Raw genomic sequence first — 15,068 nt, 5'->3', positions numbered from 1 at the left:
ATACAAGAACTGTTTTAGTAAAAAAGATATATAAAGAGTTAAAATAATTTGAAAAATAAGAACATGACGTAAAATGTATTACACCTTTCTTTTTTTATATGCATATATCTATTATTATACGTCAAACTAAAAGTAGGGTAAAGAGGCCAACTTAGTCTCTCTCATCCTCTCTCAATTATTACTACCAAATAATTCACATAACAATTACATCTTAACCTTCATTTTACAATGAAATACCAAAAAAGAAAAGCAATAGCACCATATTTTATTTCATGATAAGTTTCTATTTTATTTATGTCCTTGATCTTTTTTTTGATCCCCCATTGGAACTGGTAAAGATTGCTAAAATATTGAAGCACCAAACATCTGTGAGTTGGATTTAAGAAGAACACTATCTATTAAAAAAATGTGCATCATAATTTATTACTGAAACAAATATAACTAGGACTTCTCATTTCATAATTTAACAACCCTATAATATCATACACATCTGTTACCTGATTAAGATTTTGACTTCCTGATACAAACACCCTAATCATGTTTCCCACTTCTATCCAACTACAACCAGGTGATTTCTTCACTCCTTGCTCCACCATTACCCTTCTTACCCTTTCTGCTTGCTTCCATTGCCCACTGGCACAATACAAGTTGGAAAGCATTACATAACCAACCTCATTTTGAGGTTCCACAGTAACCAATTCCTCTCCAACCTTCCTTCCAATGCTAACATTCTTATTAACATAGCAGGCACTGAGCAAAGACTCACATAAATCATTTGTTCCTTCGCCAAGCATCTTTGAGTATTTCTCGAGCAACTTGCTCGCATCTCGCAAACACCCCGCTCTTGCAAACATGTCGATGATGCAAGTCACATGGTCTGCATTTGGTTTCACCCCATGAATTAATTCCATCATCTCAAACAAGGCCTTACCCTGATCAAGTAGCCCAGAATGACTGCATGCTGTTAAGAGACCTATGAAGGTAACCTCATCAGGCTCGACCTTGCGAGACAACATGTCTTTGAACAAATCCAACGCTTTTGTTGCCCATCCATGGAGAGCAAAGCCAAATAGCATTGAGTTCCAAGACACTATATCTTTCCTACTGATGTTGTCAAACACTTTGTTTGAGCTTTGGATGTCACCACACTTAGCATACATGTCTACTAAGCCATTAGCTACATAGACATAAGAATAAAAACCACTTTGAATGACACAGTTGTGAACCATCTTTCCACATCTTAAAGCTGCCGTGATAGCACAAGCATGAAGCACCGCACCAAAAGTAAAATCATCGGGCCTGATGAAGTTCTTTGTCATGTCGACGAAGAGTGCAAGGGCCTCCTCCCCATTTCCGTTTCTCACAAACCCGGCAATCATTGAAGTCCATGAGATGTTGTTGGTCTCTGGTGCCCTTTGCAACAACGAAAGAGCTTCTTGTACATTGCCAAACTTCATGTTTGCATTGATCATCGCATTCCATGAGACTTGAGTTCGAGCCTTCATGGACTCAAAGATCCTCAATGCATCATCCCGGAAGCCAAATTCAGCATAAAAGCTGAGCAACGCATTATTAACCTCAACAACAGCATTGTGCCCTCTTTGAATTAGTATTGCATGGATCATACAGCCAAAGTACGGTTCCAGCAGCTCTGAGCAGGCATTCATGATGATTACATATGTTGCATCATCCGCTTCAAAGCCCAAAATCCACATCTCCTTGAACAATTCTAAACACAATTCACTATCACCAATCTGAGCATAGCCCTTGATCAATATATTCCAGGCAACAGTACTTCTAGTAGACATTTCATCGAAGAGCTTAAGCGCACTATCAAACTGACCAGAATTTACATATGCATAGAGAAGAGAACACCAAGATAGATCGTTGCGCTTCTCCATCTCCCCGAACACTAATGCAGCATCTGAGGGGCACTCGCACTTTGCATACATGTCGACGAGGGAATTAGCAACAGGCAATGAGGCTTGGAAGCCGACATGAACCAGGAGCGCATGGAGCATCCTCCCAGTGCCGAGATCATGGATGTTCGCGGAGGCCGCGATAGCCGCTGTGAAGGAGAAAGCATCGGGTCTCTCAGAGCAAAATCTCATACGGGAGAAGAGGGAAAGGGCATCTCTGGAATATCCCGAGTGGGAATAGGAAGTGAGCATCGCGTTCCATGCGATCGTGTCTCGCTCCGGCATTTCATCGAACAACTTGCGCGCGGACGATAGGAGGCCCGAGCGCGCAAGGTAGACGATCCTGGAGGTGGCAGATATGATACCTGGGCGAGTAAACCGTAAGTTTACTATACTCCTGACGCATTTTATTGGTGCCTTTAGGCACATCAAATGGAGCTGGCTGCTTGGGGACGAAGAGACTCTGTTTCTCCAAGTAGTTGTGAGCTACGGCCCTACGTGAGGGGTTGTAATATTGAATATCGAACGGCTTTACTACTGAGCTAAAAATATTTTACTCAGAACGAATATCAAATATATCTATAATCATTTTCTAAACCTATAAGAACTTCAGATATCAGTAACATATAATTAAATCAGAAACTCATATAAAAGTTTTAAAAAGCCTTTTAAATCACTATTTTTGTAATATTTTAAACTAAATAATATATAGATAATATTTCTGATAACATTTTTCAACACACATCCGTATGTGGGTATATACTATTATTTTTAAACTAAATAATACTGATACGAATTCAGATATTCGAATTTATTTCGACCAGTTTTGACCCCTTGGACTGACATACCAGAGCAGCTCAAAAACCTAGCACGAACTTTAAAGCGGAGGATAATAAGGAAAAGGAAGCAATTCATTTATTAAATGTCAGAGTAACAATTTAACTTCTACAGTCAATGGATTCTCCCAAATCATCCAATTTATGCATAAAGATCTACGCCCCAAAACTTGGCTGGCAGATTCGTCCGATACTTCCGATCGATACCTTTGATTTTGTCCATGTCTTCTTCCGTTATTGTAAAGTCAAACACTTGGAAGTTTTCACGGAGCCTGTCAAGTTTTGAGCTCTTGGGAATAACAATAGTGTTTCTCTGGATGCCCCACCTCAGGACAAGCTGAGCTACTGTCTTGTTGTATTTCTCTGCCAAACTCTGATTCATGAAAGAAAAGAATGGTCAATCTTATGTATAATATGAAGCCTTAGTAGGAATAGAAATTGATAACAAACTGAATGAATTACAAAGAAGATATTTTTACCTTGACAACTGGATCTTCAAGACATGAGATGGTACCAAACCATTCGGCATTTGCAGCTGCGCCACCAAGAGGAGTGTGTGCAGTAACGCAGATGCTATGCTTTTGGCAGAATTTAACAAGTGAATCGCGTTGGAAATAGGGATGTGTCTCAATTTGATTCACTGCCGGCTTTATTTTGGAGTATGCTAGACAGTCTCTCGTAAGAAAGATGTCATAGTTGCTGCAATCATCAAATTAGTCCAGTAGTATGAAAAGGTACACTAGACTTCTATTTGTCGAGGATATAAGACAAAGACGAGACTGTTTTGATTCTTTGATTCCAAGGGTATTGCAGTAGTAATAGAAAGACTTAATAAATTAACACCAAGAGTCATCATTCTGAAGATTATCAACAAACAAAGGAAACAAATTTAATTCCCGAACGAAAATAAAAAGATTGTATGATCTTCAGAAAAGGCTGAGTGGGAAAATATGAAATACTTCCTAGGCAATCCTTCAGCTTTGCAAATTATTGGATATATTCAGGCTTCAGCAAAAAAAAGATCAATAAAGTAAATAAATTTTAGGTGTTAAGATTTGACAATAAATAATATGAATAATTTCACTTAGACCACTTAAACTATTGCTTATTTTCATATACATCATCAGAACGTTTTTAGTATATAAGGACCCCTAAACTATTAGAAACCTCTTAAATTTAAGATTTCTAATAATTGAGATCGAGATCTACCGGCTGAAAAAAATTTCCTATTCTCATCACTCAGTTTTAAATCAACTGATCAATTGATTATTTAGAAGGCTTATATAAAATTGATAATAATAAGACCAGAGATGATAATAATAAGACTTAATCTGATGGTGGTGATGATGGAGATGAGACATGCGTCCTTATTATACAACCTTCGCAGAGAAGTATTATTTTACAAAGGACTTGAGTTTATAGGTGATAGAACGCTAAGAGAGGTGTACCCATAGGATGATATGAGTTCATCATAGTTACTATCATATCAATTATATCTACCAGAGCCAGAACACTCTTATTATACTCTATATTCACAATCTACATATACTTATAATGTGTTTGTGCCTGTACTAGTGCTATTTATTCTCGTGCATATCCTATATCCATATCATATCATGAAATAATTATAAAATTTCTATATTTATAAGAAGACTGTGAGATGTTGCGACAAGCAATGCTATCACTCTATTAGTGAATAAGTTTTAAAGAATATCGACAGTATTTAATACAACATTCTCATGTTATTTTTGTGCTAACAAATAAAGTCTTTGATTCTCCTTGTTATTTTACGTTAAATAAAATGCTATCACTCTATTAGTGAATAAGTTTTAAAGAATATCGACAGTATTTAATGCAACATTCTAATGTTATTTTTGTGCTGACAAATAAAGTCTTTGATACTCCTTGTTATTTTACATTAAATAAAATATTAATTTTAATTATTAAACTATTATCAATTAATATTACGTGTTTAATTATATTATAGAGTGAATATCTTCAATCATAATATGTGTTGAATAATATTTATATTTAACTATTGTTTTATCTTTAATAAAATAGGTCATTTATAAAAATAATCTAAAGATAAAGCATATAATGTAGGTTTTAAACTTTTAATACATATATTTAAACCATAAACCAAAAACCAAAAACCAAAGATTGATATATCGAAGACCCAAAAACATCTTTAAATATTCTAAAAAGTTTATTAAAAATACATAAATACGTGCCACTGGCACAGCGGGGCATGCGGATCGGCACATGCCACTGGCATGGCCACCGCCGATTACAACCAACTTGGAGTGAAAGGATTTCTCGAAGGACATATAACCTTACCAAAATCACACTATCATAGCTATCCTTGTGCAACCAAACCTAGCTGTTGCTTTTCTGGCAAGATATTCTTCCTAATAATAAGTTTTTTGCTAGACCATAAATATAAGAGAGAAGGAACAAATTTAATTCAATGAGGTTAATTCAGTGAGGAGCTCCTATAAACCCAGGATATACAATTCTTGAAACTGAATAAAATCCTTCTACTTTTAAATGTGAAATGGAGGGGACTACACCTTCAATGTGTTTTAGTGTTTTTTCCTTTCTCCTTCCATCCCTCCTCAACCAAGCTCTGGTCAATAATGTTAAAAGTATCTTCTTGATAGTAGGAAGAGTTAAGGATTGTCGTGTCAAACACTCGTCAGCATGGTACAAGCGACAACACGTATCCTCTATGCCACAAGAACAATGGAGATGTTTACCTTCCTCCGTCGTTGTCTCTCATCTTCTCACACCTCCGTAGCCTTCCATTTTGTGCCCACCACCGCTTCTACCTTCAATTCTACATTTGCCTCTGCCTCCTACAAGCTTTTTTAGGTTTTATGGGAGGAAGATAGGAGAAAGAAGACAATCTAATTGGATCATCTTCTATTCTCACAATTTGCTTGAGAATAAGTTAGGATCCTCTTTCTATATATGTTCTCAGAGTAAGTGAAGATCTCATGTGGATCGTGAGATTTGAAGAGGATCTAATTAGATTGCCTTCTTCCTCTCTATATTTCTCTCAAAAAACCCTAGAAAAAGCTAAATTTGGGGGACGCCGATGGTAATTTCTAAGAGAGGTAACCTTCTCCCTTTGTTAATTTATAGTGGCTCTTCTCTCCTCAACTCTCACCTCTCTCTTGGGTTATTCTACTAAACTATTGTTTGGGGTTCTATAACTCCTCAAGAGCTCATCAACTCTACGGTGAGTAGCGAATAGCCCAAGCTTCGCAAAAAAGGAAATGAAACTAGACCTCAGCCAGTGCATGCTGATTCCAAAGTTCCACTGACTGGACCATATATCTTGTCATACATGGTAAGATACCTTTTCTTATGCCTAACATTCTAGTAATTAGGTCTTGGGAAAAAAAATTGTTTGCTAAGATCAATCCCTTGGGGGGGTACAAAATCTTCTTCTTGCTGCAATATCTTATTATTATTTTTATGCCAGTAAACTGGACAATGGAAATTGCTATGGAAGTGGTAGTTTTTAGTTTGTACAATCAGCGAGCATCTTATCATCTTATTTGTGAATGAGTGTAGCTATGCTAGTACACATGGTCCAATTAGTGGGCACCTTAAAATCACACTTCTGTGGTTGGTGCAATCCGGTCTCCTCTCATGTTCAAGCTTGAAGATTTTTGGACTCATTGCACCCATAGCCAAGAAAAAGATGAGATTCTTTGACTCTTTGAGGATTTCTAAGACCTTAAACTGCTATGGAGAATAACAACAGAAAAAGGCCAGGATAAACCATGTGTTGAAGAAGGGTCACCCGTATATGTAAGGGAGGGCATGTCCCTAGTCCTTGTTTCTTTTGGCCTACTATATAAGAGCAAAAGGATATGTAGTATATCATGTAGACATGTAGAAAAGGAGCAGATAGGACTTAGGAGAATGAGGTAACAGGTAATGTATCTTGTAGATCTAGAGGTTATGATCAAATAGTGGATGAACATATTGAACTAGCCGAGGTAAAAATGGCAGGCAAATTAGTAGTACCGTAGGATTACAAGGAGAAGAAAGAAAGACTCATCATCAAAGAACAAAAAGGATTCAGAGCAATAAAGAAGAAAAAGACAAGGAGAAGAAAGAAAGACTCATCATAAAAGAACAAAAAGGATTCAGACCAATAAAGAAGAAAAAGACGATCATTATCTTTTCTTTCAATAGATTAATCTGAAAATGGCATTGCCAATGAGCCTCTAACAGAAGCAAACCTACCCAAAGAAATAGGGATTTTAGCCCCCTCTAGTTTCTAGTTAATTAGAACTAAGTAGAAAGGGGAACCTAATGGTACAAGATATTCAACTCCAAGCAAAAATCATCAAAAGTTAAAATCAAACTAAAATTAAAAAAGTTCAACTTCAGTAATAGTCTAGTTTGGCACAGCTCTATCTCATCTTGAGGTTACTTGTCTATCCTACACCAAATCACGCCAGTAAGAAGAGAAAATCCAATCACAGAGGCAAGTACGCATTATCGGATAAAATGATGCAAAAGTAATATTAAATCCTACAATTCAAAAAATTTCTATATAGCAGAATGATACGACAAAATAAGAGAGGAATAACTAGTTAATGGAAGTTCAAGTTAGTTGCTAAAAACAGTGAATGTGTATCCTTGTAGGCATAGAAAATTGGAAATACATGTAATATGAGAATAAAGGTGAATTGCATAGGTTATTTTACCTAATACCAATGCTGCGAACCAGTCCCACAGAAACAAGATCTTCCATAGCATGCCATGTAGTCTCCAACGAAATGGTTGTATCTATCTCAAGTACACCTTCATCATCAAGAGCACTGGCAGTTGTTCCAACCCCTAAAATATACACATGAAAGAGTAAAAGATGTATAGACACATAATCAATTATGTAAAAAATAATCAAGAGCATGATCAAACCAGTATGTTTGGTAGCCACAGGAAAGTGCACAAGGTAGAGATCAAGATAATCTAGCTGCAGTTTCTTCAAGCTATCCTTACAAGCCTCCAAGACATGGCCATGATCAGAATTCCAGAGCTGCACAAGATGAGGCATATCGAATAATATAACATGTAGGGCCTATTTGGTTTCTTGATATGAAGGTTTTATCTCTGTATAACCATTATAGAAACGGCAATAACTCCAAGCCCAAATCAATCATTTTCTAATGAATTATTTATTTCCAATTACTTCTAACGGCATATTTGAAACCCTGGGAGAAGCGATAATCTTTCAAAGGCAATCATTACATTAGCTTATCTTATTCTCCCAATCAAATGCTGCTAACTGATAAATGAAAAGGATCAGCTTTACATACAAATAACACCTCCTTCATCCACTATCCACGTCTTCTTTATCAATATAATCTAATGACATAATTCATTTATGCTCACCTTTGTGGTGATGAAGATATCCTCCCTTTTGACCAGCCCAGTCTGAAATGCCTCCGCAAGTGCTTCACCGACTTCCGATTCATTCTGGTAGTCAGCTGCAAGTAGTTGTAATCATTAGGTAGTAAGAAAGAGGATCTTTTGTACAACTTCTGCCCCTTAAATTCCTCAACAACAGTATCCATCAAACAAAGAACCAATCGGCCATGGCTAAAATTGATGAAAACGATTACGATTCAAAAACACTAACAGTAAACCATATCTGAGGCAATTGAGGGAAAATTAGGAAGAGAGAGAGACCCGCGCAGTCGAAGTGACGGTAGCCGATCTTGATGGCGGAGAGGATGAGGTCGCGGATGGATTTGCCCTCCATCCGCCACACGCCGAGGCCAATGATGGGCATCTCAAACCCACTGCTCAGAGTGATCGCGCTCGCCATCTCTGCGATGATCGGTTTCTTGCTTGCTAACTTCTTTCGCTCTCAATTCTCACTCCTATCGGGAGATTATTTATAGCCTAAAATACTTCCCCTACTAAATATATAATCTAATTTGAGACGAGTCACTGCAGCCGAGCAATTTGCTGACGAAAAAAGGAAATCTTAGATTACAGTAATAATTGAGCTCTTAAAATTAAATATATTTATTTTTTTATATTAAATACATACCTTTTTATAATAAAATAAGTACAATTTATACAAGATGTGCGCATAAGGATGCAAAAAAAGCTCATTTTTGCTATTTTAAAAACTGAAATATCTCTTTGTGCAAATACCTCCACAAAATATAAAACGACCAAAAAGAATTTTATCCTAAATACAAAGTATTAATTTTATCAGAGCATTTTATATGAGAATTATGTACAAGTATAAAAAGGTGGAAAAAAGAATAGGAAGATTATTGATATGTTTAAGATGAAGTACTCAAAATAACCTAAATAAAATACTAATAAGTTTAATATTTTTTTGCCGAAAAATAAAATGGGTATAAAATATATCTATTTTGATATTAAATTTGAGTGATGAACTATTTAGTAATAAATTTAGAGGCCAAATTTGGTCAAGAACTCTTTTTTTTTCTTCCTTTTTTATTCTTGGGAATATTACATGATTGTCATTCAAATATTTGAAATTATCACATTTAAAATTGAATGGTATTGCCATAGCAAAAATTACTATTCGTGGAACAGTCATAAATGACATTTATTCACATACAATCCTTTTAGGCTCAGCTATATATCCTCATCAAATATATAGCTGTATTTCTATCATTATAAAAAAGTTGCTTGGCAAATAGTATTATTCCTTGGTTTGCAAGTATTATTTCCTACTTAGGATATATTCTAATTGCTAAAGTTAATATAAGCATTAAAATACCAAAATAACTCTCTTTTTGTTTTTTTGGAAGTTTAGAGCCGATGTTCCTCTTACCCTAATGGGAGGGGAGAATGAGATTATGCGATGGGGCTTCTTTCTTCCGAGCTTTCTAAATCTCATGTTTAAGAGGGAGATTTTGATTTGGATCGGAATCCTGATAAATAAATAGAGATTTTGCTAATGGGAAATTCGATAAGAAACCTATTTGAGGAATAATAATTGATCATGTCATAAAATGTTTAGAAAAGTGTTACGATCCGACCACGTGGGTTAAGTTAAGTTAAATCGATTTATCTTTTAATTATTTCATGATGTAAGCCTTTTAGGTAAGTCTAGTTTAGTCATGTGAGCCATTAAGACAAGTTGAAATAAGTCATGACAGTCCTTAAGGCAAGTCTAATTAAGGCAAATCCAAATAAGTCATAAAGTCATAACAGTCCTTAACGTAAGTCTAGTTAAGTCAAATAAACCTTTAAGGCAAATCCAAATAGGTCATATAAGCCTTTAAGGAAGTCCTAATTTAAGTCGTGTTAGCATTTAAGGCTAGTCCTAGTGAAACTCTTTGTAACCAACTTCTATATATAGAGGGGTCGGGCTCCTTTGTTAAGCATCCAAAAATCTAAGTATCCAAACATTGAGAATTAATTAAATTTAGTTATTTTTCTATTACCGTATTTACTATTTTATCGTAGCTATTAAATCGCATTTACCTTTCTAAGAGTAGATAATTGCCGTAGAACCTCTAACGTTTTCAAACCCTACCCACTATCTTCCTTCAGTAGCCACCCTACCCTACGGCTGTCCACCACTACCCTTAGTTGTCCGCACCCTCCGACAACCACCACAACATCGGATATTTACTATTCTATCCCGTTCTGACCTTGCTCCACTATTTTAATTATATCTTTTCATCCAGACCTTTGATTTAGATGAAATTGGAGCCATTAGAACCCTAACTCACTAGGTTACCACCACTAAATTTTTCTAATTTTCTTACGTCCGGATCAGTCTAAATCTGGTTCGTAACAAGAAGCAAACTAAGGATATTGTTGTCTTTGATCCGTACTAATTACATGTAGAGATAGGTGAAAACTCTCTCTTAGATTGGTTTTTAGGTAAGCTAATAACAGTGGAAGTCATTAGTATATTGACTAAAACTTAATGGAGCTTTAGTGCTTCTATATTCAGAGAGGGTTGACACTTTGTCCAGCTCATATCTAGCCTTCGAGCTTTTAAATAATAAAATAATAGTAGTGGAAGCCATGCAATATCATCTTCTTACCTTTGGGTTGGTGTTAGAAAAATTTCTTATTTCTAATATATAAGATGGGTATTATGTCTTTCAATTTTCTTTAGAATTGGATTTTTCTTATATTCTAATGGAAGATTTTTACTCTACTAATGGACAAAGCTTTAGCTTGACCAAGTGGACGGATAGCTTTCGTTCCTCATCAGAAGCTTTCGAAACTACTCTAATATGACAAGGTTTCCAAATTTACCTAAGGAGTTATGAGAGGTCGAATACACTTTAGATTATAACCATATTATTTTGCTTGTGTTTGTATTGAGATTAATACCAAGTTGCCTCTTAAACCAAATGCCTGGTTAGAGAAGGATAATCGAAAAATGAAAGCATTCATATGGTTTATTATTATTATAGTAATATTGGTCATACTGAATTTGTTTGTCCTATTAAGGCTAATAGATATAGTGCTTTATCTAGGGAAGCCTCTCATGTAAATATTGCGAATAATTTGCCATGGATTCTAACTCTTCTTTTCTTCCTTAGTCCATGCTGATAGTGTTAATCATGATGTTGAGGAGGAGCGTAACATCCACAAAAAAAAAGAAATCGCTTATGTGCGGCCCTTTCCTCCCCTTGCTCTCTTTTCTTTATTCTTTTCTTCCCTTTATTTTTCTTCTTTCTTCTCCTCGCTAGTAGTCTTTCCCCCCATCTTCTTCCTACCACGCTAGAGCGCTGCCATAACCGTCAATCCCCTAGATAGAAGCCCGAAGCTCTCTCATCCTCCAAGTAAGTTTGATTTGCAATTCATTAGTTAATTAAGATTTTTCTTTGAATTTTCTTCTCTTAGTCTCGTCATGATTCAATCAATCGCAGCCTCGTGCCTTCCTGCATTGATCAGGTGAGCTTCTCCTTTTTGTAGGGATGTCCCCAGTGGCTTCGCCGTCTTTGGTAGCTATGCTTCCCCCCGGCGAGTTTTTGCTTGCCGAGAGGAGTGAGTCAGTGGGGTCAGTTAGGTTGCCAATGGCTGAGTTCGTCGACAACTCTCCCCCTCCCTCTGCCCCCCTCCCCCCATCGATTGGGTTTTTGTCTATCTGTGGGTGGTCCCCATCTTCCCCATCAGTCGGGTAGGCATTGTGGGTGCCTTCCTCTATTACTGGGGCGTCGATTGGGTGATTGACCTCAACTACTGGCAATGGTGGCCTCTAGTAGCCACCCTTCCTTTCTCCCTCTTCTCAATCAAGGTGAGGAAGAAAGGGGGTTGTCTCAGACTCAAGCTGGGTGCAGCCAGCCCAATTGCTAGGGTGGGTTGGGTGCAACCTAGCCCGTGTGCCGGGTCGCTCGAGCTAGGCTGTTGTGGCTAGCCTGAGTTCCAGGTTAGGTTGGGTGCGACCTAGCCCGTGTACCGGGTTGCTCAAGATAGACTGTTGTGCCCAGCCCGAGTTTTGGGTCAGGTTAGGTGTAGCCTAGCCCAAGGCTTAATTGCCGGGTTGGCTAGGTTCGACCCAACCCATGGGTTGGGCTGGGCCAGGCTGGGTATGGCCTAGCCTATGGGCTGTGTTGGGCTAAGTGCAGCCCAACTTGAGTTTCGGGTATGGTTGGGCTGCATGTAGCCCATCTAAGGGTGAAAATGGATCGAATATGGACTGGGTAGTCCTCAAATCATATCTGGATCAATATTTCTAGTTCGAATAACGGATAGCAAAATCTAAAACCATATCCTAACTAAACAGATATAAATAATTTCTAAATACAGATCGAATAATTTTCAGATATAGATCGGATAATTTTTGAATACGGATCAAACATTAAATGGATACAGATCGGATCATTAACGGATTATAACCTTTATTTTAGACACAATTAATACAAAAATGCTTGCAAATAGAATATCTTCAAAAGTGCTGATAAAAGAACATTTTGATTAGGTAATCCAACATTAATATGTTAATTATTTTGAAATCAAAACCCCAACTTCAAACATAGTTAAAAGGTACTATATCTACGATTGTTTTTAGAGTTTCTAACATAAATAGAGCTAGTTAAGATGGAGGAAGATTTGCACATATCATAACACAAGAGATCATTCTCAAAAATCCCTACGACAAGCATTACCAACTAGAGCATATAACTTAAGAAACAGACTCCAGTTTGAGCAAGCAGTTTGATTTTTGCACTGTACAATTCAACATAACAAATAATATTGGAAAAGCAACCTCACTTTTCTTATACCCTTATCTATGCCCACTCTGTTCATGAAATCATCATCAACCATACCAGAAAAATCAACCTGATGGAATAAGAGAACTACATCATCACCTCTATGGTTTCACATATAACATCAATATTAATAAAAACAATATCAATCCAAATCATAAAATCCACGGCCTGAATAGCAATTTAGCATAAATCTTTGTCATTGCTTCAATGTTGAATTAGCACTAGTTAGACAAAAATTTGATGACTTAGAAATGTACAATCTAATATGATTGCTATAATGTTGTAAAATTGTTATTCATCAAATATTTTAGATAATAATGAGTAAATGCGTTTATGACAGAGATATTATCATATGATTTGCTGAAAGAAAATAACATATCAAGAATGCAGTATACTGATTCAAACAACAATATAAATAGAATATTGTTTACCATCTTTAGAGGCACCCACAAAAGAATGGATGTTTGTGTGGTTTATTTATTTAAGGTGTTTTTTTGCTTATTTCCATTATAGGTTTATATATAGATCCGTTGAATTTTCTTAAAAAATGTGTGAAACCATTGTTAAGGGTGAAGATATGAAACCCATCCTTTTTCTCTCTTTGTTTTCTCTTTCATCTCATTCTCTCCACCATATTTTGTCTTACTTATATATTAGGATTTTTCATTTGTTTACTTTGAGTTGAAGCTACAAAAGAAAAAGACATGAAGTGTTACATATATTATTTTAGGATACTAAAAAACATTTTGAGTAACTCAGTCGAATGCGGCAAGTAAACTCACGGCACAAACAAAATTATCCAGCAAAGTAGTGTTCTTACCTACACTATGGAGTTATTTCTCCACACTATAAAAATAAAATACCAAACACTATGTGATTATTTCTCTAGATTATGATAAATAAACCCACATGGTACGTAAGAGCTATGCAGGTGTTAGTGAGGTGTGAGAATAGTATAATGCACCGGTGTTGGGGAACTTTTTTTTTTTCATGCAAGTACTGAGATAATATAGAGATATTGCGGTAGTGCGGGAAAGAATATATATTTTTATATGTAGTATGAATATAGTATGTATATAATATATATATTTATTAATAAAATAACCACAAATATAGATTTATTAAATATTAATACCTTTTTAAGTCCAATCAAGGATAATTTTAGTCATTCAGTATACTCCATTATTTTAATATTAATTTTATGTCATATTAAATATAGTTATTATTTCTTATACTACACTTATACCAGTGTATATTAGCTCTATTTCTCTAGTAAAAAATTATAATAGTTCTTTGAGAATTAGCCTTATTCCACAAAAGGAAGACAGACATCTGCGACTATAAGAAAAATTATTTTTAATTCTCTAAAAGAAAATTCATTTTTAATATCTTGGGCTGACCTAAATGATCCAAAGATATCTGCAAGTAATCAAGGTGATGATGTTTGGGAATGATGCCGAATGAGAAGCAGGTGACATGAGAAGCTAATGATTTCAAGAATAGATGTTGGTATTAGTCTCCCTTGAAACTTTATAATCATCTCATTTGCTGGAAAACAAGTTTACTGACAAGTGCACGCCAAATCTCTACTAAAACAACTGAAGAAGAGTATAAAATTGCACACTTTAAGTTCTACAACATCACAGCAATCATCTTCACATCTCACTCAATTCAAATCTCTGGGTTTTTTTTACCAATCTCCCATATATAAAGAAACTTACTACCATTCTACAATATTTTTCAAAATATAGTAATAGAGGTTTTTGTAAAGTCGCTTTCCCGTAGGCGATTTACGCAAACTTCTTCATTTGCTAACTTTTAGGTTGCATAATAAAAACTATAGTACTTTGATAAATCTAATTTGAACACAATAGTAAAATAATACAATTTATTGCTAGTGAAAGTAGGTTGGTCAATTTTCTATTTAAACAAACTACCGATAAAACTACCGATACATATCACTATCACCCTTGATCAGCCGAAATAAGATTTTAAAGCTCAATCTATGAGCAACAACTGATAGGTATTTAATATTTGCAGATGCTAAACTAAACCTCAGAAAA

General features: G+C 35.7%; 2 protein-coding genes across 2 annotated transcripts; both read right to left on the bottom strand.

The window, feature by feature from the left end:
- Nucleotides 1-413: 413 nt before the first annotated feature.
- On the bottom strand, nucleotides 414-2,533 carry LOC140773396 (pentatricopeptide repeat-containing protein At2g36980, mitochondrial). Its single transcript, XM_073115929.1, has one exon. The coding sequence runs from the start codon at nucleotides 2,346-2,348 to the stop codon at nucleotides 414-416; it is 1,935 nt and encodes a 644-aa protein (XP_072972030.1). The 5' UTR covers nucleotides 2,349-2,533.
- A 279-nt stretch (nucleotides 2,534-2,812) lies between these two features.
- Nucleotides 2,813-8,684, bottom strand: LOC140770700 (NADP-dependent D-sorbitol-6-phosphate dehydrogenase-like). Its single transcript, XM_073111961.1, has 6 exons — nucleotides 8,468-8,684; nucleotides 8,171-8,265; nucleotides 7,697-7,814; nucleotides 7,483-7,615; nucleotides 3,235-3,454; nucleotides 2,813-3,128 (listed from the first exon to the last, which is right to left on the bottom strand). Exons 1-6 carry the CDS (start codon nucleotides 8,604-8,606, stop codon nucleotides 2,898-2,900), a joined length of 936 nt encoding a protein of 311 aa, XP_072968062.1. The 5' UTR covers nucleotides 8,607-8,684; the 3' UTR covers nucleotides 2,813-2,897.
- Between the last annotated feature and the right edge of the window lie 6,384 nt (nucleotides 8,685-15,068).

Source organism: Typha angustifolia, chromosome 2 (assembly GCF_048772165.1).
Source record: "Typha angustifolia cultivar Huaian chromosome 2, ASM4877216v1, whole genome shotgun sequence".
NCBI classification, from domain to species: Eukaryota; Viridiplantae; Streptophyta; class Magnoliopsida; order Poales; family Typhaceae; genus Typha; species Typha angustifolia.
The sequence above is the reverse complement of the archived record's forward strand: the minus strand, read 5'-3'. Positions and strand labels throughout refer to the sequence as shown.

Excerpts from the sequence above, each read along its gene's own strand:
- LOC140773396 (XM_073115929.1), bottom strand. The coding sequence starts at position 2,348 with ATGTGCCTAAAGGCACCAATAAAATGCGTCAGGAGTATAGTAAACTTA.
- LOC140770700 (XM_073111961.1), bottom strand. The coding sequence starts at position 8,606 with ATGGCGAGCGCGATCACTCTGAGCAGTGGGTTTGAGATGCCCATCATT. Across the intron at positions 8,266-8,467 it reads CCGTCACTTCGACTGCGCGG|CTGACTACCAGAATGAATCG; the intron begins GTCTCTCTCTCT and ends AACTACTTGCAG. Across the intron at positions 7,616-7,696 it reads TGTGGCTACCAAACATACTG|GGGTTGGAACAACTGCCAGT; the intron begins GTTTGATCATGC and ends TGTATATTTTAG.